Source organism: Odontesthes bonariensis, chromosome 8, assembly GCF_027942865.1.
Source record: "Odontesthes bonariensis isolate fOdoBon6 chromosome 8, fOdoBon6.hap1, whole genome shotgun sequence".
Classification (NCBI taxonomy): Eukaryota; Metazoa; Chordata; class Actinopteri; order Atheriniformes; family Atherinopsidae; genus Odontesthes; species Odontesthes bonariensis.
Window position 1 is genome coordinate 33,245,437 of NC_134513.1, and position 13,060 is coordinate 33,258,496.

The window sequence follows — 13,060 nt, forward strand, 5'->3', positions numbered from 1 at the left end:
TTATTTACATTTTTTTTTTTTAAACTTCTTAGAGATGGTTGGAAACATTGAGCTTTTAAATCACTGTATATTGTATTTCTCTTTGCTATGTTTTATATGATGATCCAGAAATATAACATTAGCCCATATGTTATATAGAATAAGGACACGCAAGGGCACACTAAGTCCCTTCTTAAAATTCCACTCAGGAAAAACATTACCTAAACGGGGCTGAACATTGAACAGTACCTGCCCATTACATACATTCCACAGTTAATCAAAGAACAACAAGTAGACTCATGTTATTTTATCATGTTTAATGAGGGACAAAAATTCAACATGAGATATGTTCAGAGTATATACAGCATATAATATGGACATTTCAGTGGTCAGAAAGTGGACCAGTCAGTTGCACTACTACAGCAGGAACTTTCACATGGCCACTGATATCCCATTTACCACACAGTATAGCACTTTTGTCCTTGTTCTTTGCTGATATTTCCACTTTGCAGAAACATTTCCTTATAGAATATAATGTTTTATACAGACTGTATTTATTCACTATATGTATGCACCATTATATACTTCAAAATTACTGTAGCTGAACTACAGAGAACCGGAGTCTGTAAACAAAATCTCACTAAATATACTTCAAAAGTTACTGTAGGTGAACTACAGAGGCCGGAGTCACAATAAAACGCACGCACACGCACACACACATACACACATGCCTACAATAGTTAAATAACACACTTTCAAATGTCATAAACAGCAAAGGTATTGACAACAGCTTGGCAGAAATAAAAATAAAGAACCCAGGATGTATTTCTAGACTGTGTGGTTTTACTGCTGGCGTTTAGCACAATGTCATGTTCCCGCCCATCCCTAAAAAGCAGTTTTAAAGTACTCCCTCCATATGGTAAAGCGTAAAAGTCCTGCCCACAAACCCATCCCACCAGTCTGTGGTTTGGTGTGGGAGGTTTGTCCGTGGAGTAAAAATACGCCTCGGCTCGGCTCGACTCCACGTCCTTCAAAAACCTCATATCTGTAGCCTGTTATTCCAGGACATTTGATTTCAAGGAACCAGTGGGAATATGGCATTCTGGAGTCTTCAATGCAGCAGAGGACTCCACATTCTGTTAATGAACAATGATTTCACTTTTCTAACAGCTGCTACAACAGATGTGCATGTAGTGATGGTCCTTGTTTTCAGCTATCAGTTTTCAAAGCATTTTGCTTAAACAATATATTGTTCTCCATTATGATTACTGGACTTGCAGCTACAGATTCACTTTATGCTTTAAGTTTCAAAGGATAAAGATTTAAAGATCCATCTCTAAAAACAGTGCCCAGTAAAGAGTTGAAAGAAAATTCCCCAGAACAATGACAGTTTTTAAATTCTTATCATATTCTTATAATTTCAGTGTAAATACTATGGAAGTTAACCATTATTTTCAAATATATAAATTACCTTTGAGACTAATTAGCTATTTGCTCTTATTTTGAACATTTTTATAACTGCTATAATGTTTCCACTATTTGTACTCTAGCAGGAGGACTTCGAAAATTATTTAATCCAACCATGACAGTGCTTTTAGAGAGCATCAGTGTGTGCACATTTGTGTGCATGTGTGTGTGTGTTTATGTGCGACTTGTGGGCTTGTGGTTTGGTGATTTGGATGGGTAAAGTGGCATTTTTCTATTTCTTTTTATTTAATATTATCGCCGATGTAAAGCACTTTCTTTTGCATGAAAAGTGCTTTAGAAATAAAGATTGATTGATTGACTACACATGAAACATTCCTGTTCTGCACTTCTAATAACTTCTAAAGTCTGTATTAGTTCATTTGTGGCAGTTTGATTAGGCATGTACTTATCTAAAAGCAACACTAGATGGTCCAAATCCAAAATGTAAGGTGTTACCTTTAGATCTTTTAGGTTTTAATGAATGTGCAATTCCCACCATTTCAATAAATTTGCTGCAACATGATAGCCCATGTTCTTGGAGTTTGTGGGGTGAATCCAGCCTTATATAAAATTATAGAGTATAAAATATAAAATTCAATCTATCCTCTGAGTCAACCTTTACAGGAACTGAATCTTGACCCAACCACGCATAACAGTGATGCTGTTTTTTTTTTTTAATGTTCATTAAAAACAAAAGTATTGTAAAAATGTATTGTTAGGGAAAATGACTCAGCCTTTTAAAAATATATATATATAAAATGAATCTCCATATTTGTGAGAAGTTTGAAAAGAATCACATCTTGAAGAGGTACCAGGAAGTTTGAGGCTGCAGGAAGGGTCGGAAGGTGTAAAAGCACTGACAAACAAATTAAACAGACAGAATAATATAGAATATGTTCAGGCTTTCCCTTTGCCCATGTTAAGACTATTCACAGTCAATCTCATGTGTGGAAACCACGAGGCAGAATGATTCCTGAATCCTGAAAAGATGCTTCCCTCGATGGCATCACTGTTCCAGAAGAGCTTGTGCAGAGGTATACAATGTCTTGGATGAGATTTGATACAAAGTAGTTTTTACCTTTCAAGGCTTTTGTCAAGGAAACATTGTTGAGTGTGGTACAGCTGCAGTGTTTGTCACTTTTTAATGGCAGGAAGATGAGAACTGGCTTTGCAGGTCTATCAGGTGCCCAGCTTCATTCCTCTGTAAAAGCTGGTCTGTTTCCAGCCACACCTCACACTCAAACAAATGGCAAAACGTCTTGCATACCATCGCCCCCAGCAAGTAGAAACCAGAGATTCACCGTATTCAGTGGAGACTGCATATTAAATGTGTGAAAAGTTAATCAAGACTCTTTCAGGAGCCCCAGCTTCCTCAGTGCTTCTCTGCGTGATTCATTCATTGCCCCTCGTCCAGAAAACTGCACAGTAACACCTTGGGGACGGAACATTGAGTTGGACCTCCGTTTGTGATCAGGAGACAAAGCCCGTGCTGCTGTTTTCGGAGGAGTAAGAACACCATGGTAGGAATGCCGAGGAGGTCTAGGGGCTGGAGTCGGGGGCGGAACTTTAAAACTTTTGGCTGGGCTGCGTGAGTCACGATTCAACCCAGTGGCAGGATTGATGCTTCGACTCTTTCCTCCATAACTGTTAGGCTCAGGTACTGGCTCTGGTTTTGCGGGCATGCTTTGACTCTTGTCAATATGGGAGCTGAGGATGTCAGGCAAGTTGGCCCTGGTCATGACTACAGGTGCAGGGGTCATGACTTTGGTCTTTCCACCATAGGTGTTAAGCTCAGTAGGGTTTGACAGTGCAGATGGTAGGATTTGGGGCTCGTGGCTAGTTGGGGAGGTTGGAGGTTCACTCTTTGAAGAAATAGAAGGGTTAACCACAATGGATTTCCCTCCGTAGTTGTTAAATTCCAAAGAGGTGACTTCAGCTGGAGGGGGGGCAGGGGCCTTGTTTTCCAGAGGAGGTGGAGAATGTCTGTTTTCGTTGAATGGTGGAGATGATGGCATCAGTTGGGAGCTTTGATCATCATGGCTCCTGAGGGAATGTGTCTGCAGAATCTCTGGTTTTCTGTCGACATGAGCGTGGCTTGGAGGTGTTATCGCAATATTGGGGTCTGGTGAGTTGATGCTGCTTTGTGTCATTGGGAGAAGATTGGTGTCTGGAGATTTGGAACTGATGTCTGGACCTTTGAGGGGATCCAGTGATTTGTTTGGGGGGATTTGGAGTGATGTTTCTCCAGACATGGCTCGATTCCTAGTCAGGCCTAACTTGGACAAGGCCTCCATCCTGGATTTATCAGGAGCGGGGTCCTTGAAGGAAATACTACGAGTAGGAATATTTCGAGCCTTCTGTTCCACAGCGAGGTGAGAATTTTCTTGCAGAAAATGGTGGGGTGTGCCAGACAGGTTGGCCAGCATCTGTTCCCGTCTCTCCTGGATGGTCACATTAGCTACAGGCTGCTTCTGGTGCTCCTTGTTGCCATGGATCACGCTGATATTTGCAGGGAAGCGGCTGGGCTTAGCAGAGGTAGGAGGACCCTGTTTCACTGTATAATCTACACCGTCCAGGCTGAGACGCCGGAGGAATGAAGAAGGATGGAAGTTTGAGGTTTCACTACCTTGGTTTTCAGCTATCTTCTGGGCAATCAGGACTGGGGTAGGGATACAGCCTGAAGGGTGGTAGGAGGAATGGTTGTCTGTCTGCTCGTAGCTTCCACTTGGTAGGGGAGGGTTGTACTCTGAAGGCAAGCTGTCCCGCTTTGACTTTACCTCAAAGTGGCATTCAGGAGTCAGTACCATTCGCTGGAAATCTGCGAGGAACAGGGATGTTAGTGGAGCTGTAAAGTGTTGATTTCCGTAGCTATTTAATTTCATTAACTGTTTCAACAAAACAAACTGACTGAAATATACAACAGAGTAGCTAACTAGACAAATGAAACACAAAAAAGGGGCTAAATATTCCTACTGTCCTAGCTATGACCTACAGAAAAGAATCATCGCTGCACACTACCTGGGTAGTTGGGATCGAAGATAGGCTCTTTGGTCTTCACCAAGTCTGGTTCTGGGTGAACCAGATCAATAATATCCTGGTGAGAGGACACAGTGACCCCAGCGTTGGGACTTGAGGTCGGGAGGCCAACGACCTCTTTGACAGTACTGGTGTTGCTTTCAGGGGGCTTAAGCTGTACAGACCTATGGTCATCCTCCTCCAAGCTCTCCTCCAATAACTCAATAGTGTCCTCAAAGAACTGGAGGCATTCCTGCTCCTCCTGGCTCAGAAACTGCAGAGCATTATCTTCCTATGAAGGCAAGAGGAAAGTGAGAGAGACATTGAATTGAAGCATTTGAATTATTAATTTAACAAAATTTCTTTGTATATTACGATTGTGCACAGACTTCAAAATGCTAAATATTTTAAACCAAATCCTTTCAGTTATGTCTTCATCACTGAATCTTATATTGGAACCACATGTGACTCTTATACACCAGTCATGTGTATAGAGGGAACACTGGCTTTTTTGTTCCTTCATTTAAAACCTCCAATTTTTTTCCAAGCCTATATTTAGCTCAAATGCCCCTCTCTTCTGTTGAACAGCTGCCCCTCCTTCATGGCCTCTACTGGTCTGTGCTTCACCTCCATAGTGACATGCTCTGCTTCACACAGTGCTGCTGAACTCAACAACACAATAACATATCCAGGAACTGTGACTACTAATTTAGCTTCTTCTGCAGTCCTGATTAGGATCAACTCTACCCATTTAATCCAAACCACATGGCTGTGGGGAACAGGTAATACCCAATAACAATGTGTAGCAGACCTAAATATAAGCGGTGGTGGAAAAGGATTGCACCACAAAAGGGAAAAAAAAGAATTCGGAGACCAGAATTTGCTGAGTGGTTTGTTTATAGTGAACCTATTGGACTCATTTCTGGCTCTAAATTTTCATTCTAAGACAGGCTCCATAGTGTCCTCTGTTTGTAACAAGCTCCCGTGTCATTAAGGCACACGCAACCCTGAAAGTCCACTTTCTTGTGATTGAGCATCTTCTGGAAGCCCGATGAGTTGCAGCACTCAGTCATAGAGAGTTATGCTGCTTAAACTTTAGCCTTGATCAGTATCAACACTATATCCTTCAAGAAAGTAAGAAAAAGCATGAAATGAAAAAAACAAACAAACTTTGAGCTATAAACTACAGCAGATTTTATTTGTTACATGACAAAAACTTTTTTTCTTTCGGTTTTAGAGGCTGATCATTCGAAATAGATTATTTTATAGATAATTGTAAGAGCACTTTTGGAAAATAATCTTAACTCAAGATCCATTATCTAGGTTTTTCATCAGCTTTTAACCATCTCCATAAAGTATTTATTGATTAAAATTATGAAACTCCAGAAAATCTAGTTAATGGGACCCTGATTTAAGATTACTATTCAACCCATGAAGTCATAAACCTGTATATCGTTCAGAGCAGATGCCATGTTTGTATACTTTATCTTTTACAAGCCTGACTCTTTTTGAGTTTGTGTTTTATTAAGTCATCAATTTGAAGACATGCAGATGTTGACAATTTTCTCAGGTTTTTCTGAAACGCCCAAGTTATATTGAAATGGTTTATGAGTTTAAGAATATGTTTTAAAAGGGTATTTTAATTTTAGTAGGTTCAATTGATTTGGTATAAATGCATCTTCATGGAGCAAACATGCTTCATAAAATATATAGTTTTTGTCAAGTTAAGTGAACTTTGTTCTCTTTTGGTAAGAATTGGGTCGCTGCTCTTGCTCTTTTTAGATTTTATGATGTGCGAGGTTAGCCAGCTGTTGGAGTTGCATATTTGTTGTGCAGACATGAGTGGCACTGATCTTTTTAATATAACTCTGTCCAAAAACCTCAATAAGAGTTCTTTCTGAATTCTGACAACTTAACATTAACCGCAAGACAAAACTGCAAATAAAGTGAATCTAAAATGTTATGAAATCTTTTACTTCAGAGTCAGGATATAGATGTTCTGGCACACAAATGTGTTTAACAGAGAAGCACTTTTTATCACAGGCACCGTTGAACTGACATTGTGCAGCCACTAGACCAAAGAAAGCTGCTTCTGAGCAATTTCAAGGTAATGACCTTCAGCCTGTGGTTGACATTGCAAACAGGGGTCGTTGCTGACATCAGTACCACAAGCACAACAACAAGGTTACAGAGTGTCTTGTTTTGCATTAAACATGCAGACACACAAAGACACCTGCAACACCACCCAGCTGAAACCTGTGTGAGATAAACCCTGAACTGCTGGTTTCAGCTGGTATGAATGATGCCTATTGCAGTAAAGCAGCTCAGGACCTAGAAAACTGCAGCTTAACCAGTTCGACTGTGTTGTGTGTTGATAATGAATAACCTTCCTAAAGCATATGAAGGGATGGTAGTTAAGCAGGTGTGATTTCTCAGCGTCTGTGATAACTGAATGCATTGTGTAAAGACAGAACAAAGCCTGAGTCAGGGTGACATACGGATGGAATTATCAGTGGGTTATCTGATACACTGAATGGGTTTATTGTCTTTGCGAAAACAAACAGGGTGGACAAGACTTTTCTCCAGGTGATAAGCCAAATCTTGAGTTAGGTTTAGGGGTTAGGGTTGAGTTAAGCTCAGCTAAACAGACATGGATTGCCTTCAAAATAAATCATTAGGCCAATTAAATGTACTTCCTTTAAGTTTGTCCTTACGTATTAATATCCTGAGAATAAAATAGTTTAAATATTTGGCTTTGTTAAGTTTTAGCTTCTTTTTTGTATTTTGGTTTCTCAGAATAATGTCTTGCTCTGATAAGATCTTCTTGCTTTGTTGAGTAATTCTTGGTTTGGCGGTGTTCTTCGCCCCTTGTTCAGCTCCTGTTCCACATTTAGTATCTGCTTTAGTTCTTATTTTCATCTAGTTGAGCCTTATTTCTTGTGTAACCTGTCATTATCCTTAGATATTCTCAGTCGCCTTTGTGTCTTGATCACCGTGTTACCACCTGTTCCCTTTTCTCTTGGCTCACCTGCAACCACTTATCTAATCACCCCTCCCGGTGTATATGCTCCTTGGTTTTTATTGTTTTTTGTCAGGTCCTTGTTGTAGCTTCCCCATGTCTGTCAGTCTTGTGGTTGTTTGCTTCTGCACAGGTACTTTTTTGAGTTTTCTTTAACTCTTTGTATTTCCTGCCTGAGCAACGCTTTTTGTCTCTTTAGAAATAATGATTTTCAGTTTCCGATACCTGTCGGCCTCTCGTCTCAGTCTTCCTCTATGGACTGTGACAGTTAATTCAATGCCCAAACTTTTTAGGCTCACAGGGACATATTTATTGTCTGATGAATAAATGATAAACAGCTGTTATTAACCCCCTCTGCCATTGAAACACCCCTTTAACTGTGATAGTTCTTTTTGTAGTCAGAATCTGCTTTTTATTGTTGGCGACTTTTCTTTAGCAGGGAGATGTAACTGCAACAACCAACTGAATGTATGTAGGATACTCAGCTGGTTGCCACAATTGTCTGTAAAACACTCATTAACATGAAATTAATGAGTTTAACCCTGTAAAATAACAGGCGCACAAGTCACACACTCACTCCTGGTCTGGAGTTTCGTCTTGCGCCTCCGTTGACCCCGTAGTGGAGCTGAGAGTTGCCCTGTAGATGGACGTTCATGGTGAAAAGGGGTCAGAGGTCAGCTGGCATTTGGACTTCTTGCCAAGGGTCCTGTGTTTCTGGGCGGCTCTAGGACAAAACCTGAATCATGTCTGGTTTTGCTCTGAAGAATCATCTAATCTTCTTGTCAGTGAGAGTCTGCAGACACAGATGAGGGACAAGATGTCAGACAACGCTACCAGCCTTCACTGAGATTCAGCTGAATTCAGAAGGGGGTCAGAGGTCAGGGTGAAGAACAGCTGCTGCTTTTATAAAAATCAAAGTGCTGGGAGTTCTGCCTTTAAAGTAGTGGTGGAAAAGAAGTATCAAACAATACAAAATACTTCAGAAGTGATAGCAGCTTGAGTTGGAGCTTTAAATGCAGTTAAAGCTAAAGCTTTGTGAGATGATTAACAGGTGAGGACAGATACAAATTATTAGAATTTTAACAGATTTTTATCTATTTGCTTTTTTGAAAATATTATCCCTAAAAACAAAAAATCTTAACATGTAGATATGGGAGTCAAAAAAGAGTTTACATGTGAACCATGTTGCTCATTAACAGAACGTTTAAGCATATGAATGCAAAACTCTAAATTTGAGCAACTTATGAGCTACAAGCATATGAAAGTTTATCAAGTTTACGGTTGCAGTTGTTGATTTAGGACCTTGGGAAATACTTCCCAACCACAAGTAATCTTCTCTTACAACCAGGTAGACCATCTGTACATCATCAGAAGCTTACTACTAAAAAAAAGGTCAAATTTGACTCGTGTGAAAAAGAAATGCAGAAACCATTAGATATAATATTCAAAAAGTTTCATCATGGATATTTAAGCGGCTTTAAAGCAAAACCCAGAAAATGTGCAAACTTGTATTCAAGGGGGAATTTTCAAGAGAATAAATCCATTTGATAGTTTATGCTTTATGATTTAATCGCCATCAACTTGTTTATCAGGCATTTAACAGACGTTCTGTCAACAGAGATGGGTTGAATAAAACCATGTGAGATGTTTAGAGGTGATATGTACTGTATCTATTTTGGAACTGCTAACAAATGCAAATAAAATATCAGAAACCACGGGTTTAATCTTTAACAGTGTGCTGTATCTTTTATAAGCTTATCTCTGCATGTGGAGTCTCTGTCAGATGAATGTACAAAGTACAATGTTTCCCTCTCGAATGTTCAACACTCAGTGTTCAGGGGAAATATGTGCTCTCAGGTACTTCCTTCCGCTGCTCTGAAGTTTACCAGTCAGCATCCCAGCAGTGACACACCTGATGGACCAGTTAACCCAAAACTGGAAGCTGCAAAACAGGCTTCTGGAGCCGAAACCACTGTGCTCCTCATCCACATTCCTATCTAACACTGGCCTGATAGAAACTTTAGGAGAAGGATAAAGCTTCCACACTGAGTTTTAAAGCCAAAAATGAACGAATCGGTGAAGTGCAAAGAAAAAGGTAAAAATAAAGGCTGAAACATTATTTCAGTAATGGAGCCCCTCTGGTTCGTTTGGTGTTGGGTCAGTATGTTGCAAGTTTAGTATACAAGTGAAACAACAGATCATTGGAGCTGTTTTGGGCCCAGTTTGGACCATCACAGTACTAACTAACACGCTTAACTACACTGAGGGTAAATGGCCATTGATGGATGGATGCTTTTACACAGCAATAGTGTTTGTTTTCTATAAAATTGTTAAAATCCACTTCAGCTCTTCCTGTACTTAAAAAACACTTGATTACTCTTTTGTTAATGAAGAAAATGTGGATAATTTTCAGTTTATTTGGACAGTTTTAAGGTAAGTGTTTAGCTTGTTGTATTTAAAGGGTCTGTATTTTAGTTAACTCAATCACTAAAAAAAAGTCGTTATATTTTATTATCTATGTTATTATATAACATGTTTTGTAAGATAAAGGACATCAACACATTTCTCTGTGTTATGTTGATATTATCACGTTTCTGCTGATTTTCATTCATCTTAAAAATCCGTTTTTGTTTAATCCTTTTTTATTGATTTTGTCCAAAAATTCAGGCACATTTAACAGCTTCAGCTCTTGTGATATTTTTAAAATTTTTCCTACTTTATGAAACAAAACAAAAAATCTGAAGTTTTTTTTTCTTACCAACAATAAGACTCACCAATTAATGCCTATGGTAGATGTAGAAAACAATGTGTGTGTGTGTGATACACTAGGATGATTAAAAATCTCTTCTAACCTCTAATATCCAAAGATTTAAAAAGTAGCTTTATTCCTGAAAGGGACACAAACTTAAGAGTTTGGTTGCAAATGATTTAAAAAAAAAAAAAGATTCAATACACTGACACGTGTTTTTAATACTACTACACGATTAGTCATTTATTACAAAACATATGTTCCATATAAACAAAATGTATCTTTACATTTATCGTGTGTTTTAGTAGAAAACTGAGAGCCCATCCCTTTTTTCACTGGGTCAGGGTCTCATTTTCAATATTCTAATAGTATTTCAAATACACGAGTTCATCATTAGATAAATATAGAAGAGCTTAAACAGTTTACCCATAATTATTGAAGGATTATTGAAGAGAAAAAAAGTATTATTTCTCTACTTTACACGTGAAAAGAGTAAATGAAAACTTACCGTGAAAACTCCACAGATGAGTCATCATAAAACAAACAGTGTGATTCTTCAGAAGCGCAGAATCAAATTGAATCTCTGATTTGGTCTCAAAACAAAACTTCTTTGATAGTCCAGTCGCTCCTCCTGAGCTCTTGGTGAGCTCCGCATGCGTAATGTCACCGCTGCGTCGCTACGCACCCGTTTAATGCTCCAAGAAGCTCCACCCACAGGCGAGTGGGTGTGTTAGTGTTTGTGTGCGTGCGTGTGCTTGTGTGTGGTTTCATTCAGGTATATTACAAGTTGTTGGGAGGTGACAGTGGTGACACAGTGGAAAATTATTCCAAGCACGCCTCAGAGTTTCTCTGGGATGGGTTCAGAGACAGTGGGACATCTGAGAATTGTTTTGTTTGGAATGAAACCCAACAAGTTATTTACTCTTCTGTAACTAATGCTGCTTGAGAGGAGGGAAGAATAAGGCTGGCCACAGGAGAACAGAGAGCTCTAACAGTTACAAAAGCAAATACTTTTATGGTAATTAGTGATTAATATAAACTACAAAGTACTACTTTTAGTGGACAGATAATGTTGTATCTCCTTAATCAATGTTTACCTTCATGAAATTTCTGAGCTGATTCTGATCATTCATAACAGAATATCAAACATAACTCAATGTAGTTCATCTACAAGTATGATGCATTATGCTTACTGAAAAACCCAGTAAGTGGATGAAGATGAAATAAATGTGGTCCTAACATGTTACAAATCCTTATGTGCGGGTCACAGGGACCATTAAGCTGCATGAGTCTTTTCCTCTTATTTTGTCTCAGTAAATCAAACTGACACCTTTTTAAATCTATATGACTCATGATCAAAAGGTTATAGTTTCAGACAATACATATTTGATTACATTAGCTTCCAGAAATAACACTGAAACTGCGTTTAATATCTTGTTATTTTCAGGTCTGAAGATAAAAAAGATAGAATAGCAAGTAAAACTAATGACGTGAACTGACAGTGACTGTTCAAACTAAGTCCACAAAAGTCTTAAAAGTTCAAATGTGAACTCAACAAAGAGCTGAAGATGAGGTGACATATATTTTGTTTTTGGGCGCCACCTGGTGGCTGAAGCCTGATTAGCATAATATAAATATGATAAAAATGCTTAAACATTTCTTCTATGTGTCACGATCCATTGCTTTTGGGCTTGGATATTTCTGTCCTCTTGGGTTCCTGGTCTCTTCTATGGAATTAGTACTTCTTTGTGCCTTGGTTTACCCTCTGCTGTGTGTTCTCTGTTCTTGCATTCTGTCCTCAGAGTTTAGATTTTGTTGCTTGTCATTACCCCTAGATGTCCTCAGTTGCCTTTGTCTTTTCCCCTGGTCTCTTTCACACCTGACTCAATCAGTCACAGCAGCAGTCACTTTCACATTAGCTTCCCTCAGTATGTATGCTTCTTGAATCTCAGTGCTTCTCAGATCCCTGTCATTGGGAGGTTGTTTGTCTAAGTTTAGTTTTTGTTTCATTTGCATTTTGTTTCTTTGCATAAAATAAACTGTATGTCATATCTACCTGTATGTTTCCCTTTTTATAACATTCCCATTTTGTTTGTACGTGCTCCAAATTTTAGACGGAGCGGACTGGGAACGACCAACATATTTTACCATCATTTACCTGTTCACACGAAAGTTTTCCACTTTGCCTCAGTCCATTTTGAAAGAGTTTTGCGTCCAGAAAAGATGGCAGGGTTTCTGGATCATGTGCACATGTGGCTTCTTCTTCGTATGATAGAGCTTTAAGCTAATATTTGTGGATCTGTGAACTATGCGCATAGAGAATGATTTCTGGAAGTGTTCCTGAGCCCGTGGTGATTCCTATGACAGAATCAGGTCTGTTTTGAATGCAGTGCTACCTGAGGGCTGGAAGATCACAGGAATATGGATCTTTGGCCCTGTTCCTTTCACACAGACATGTCTCCATATCTTTAAAAAAAATTAAAAAAAACATTTTTTTTTATGATTTTATGTACTGAAAATGATGGAACATTAAGTGTTATCAGTTTTACATACAGTAACATGTTTCTGACATTGCTTCACAGTATTTTGCCAATTGCTAAATCTCCGTTCCTCTTTGCTTCCCAGAGAGGCTCTGCATCTCTAAGGTGCTTTTTTTTCTACTGTCACTACTTTCTTTCTACTACCACTAACTTTTCCAGCTTTTTGTTTCCCCCATCTCAACTTTTTCGAGACGTGTTCCTTGTCATTACTCCTGGCTTATTTGAGCTCCTCAATTGTCTTGGTTTTGTTCCTTGGTCTCATTCACACCAGTTTTGTGTTACTCGCCCACC

At 38.9% G+C, this 13,060-nt stretch overlaps 1 protein-coding gene across 1 annotated transcript; it reads right to left on the bottom strand.

The window, feature by feature from the left end:
* Positions 1–281: 281 nt before the first annotated feature.
* On the bottom strand, positions 282–10,912 carry proser2 (proline and serine rich 2). The gene is made up of 4 exons (XM_075472231.1): positions 10,738–10,912; positions 8,058–8,273; positions 4,465–4,753; positions 282–4,264 (listed from the first exon to the last, which is right to left on the bottom strand). The coding sequence occupies exons 2-4, from the start codon at positions 8,133–8,135 to the stop codon at positions 2,790–2,792; spliced, it is 1,842 nt and encodes a 613-aa protein (XP_075328346.1). The 5' UTR covers positions 8,136–8,273; positions 10,738–10,912; the 3' UTR covers positions 282–2,789.
* Between the last annotated feature and the right edge of the window lie 2,148 nt (positions 10,913–13,060).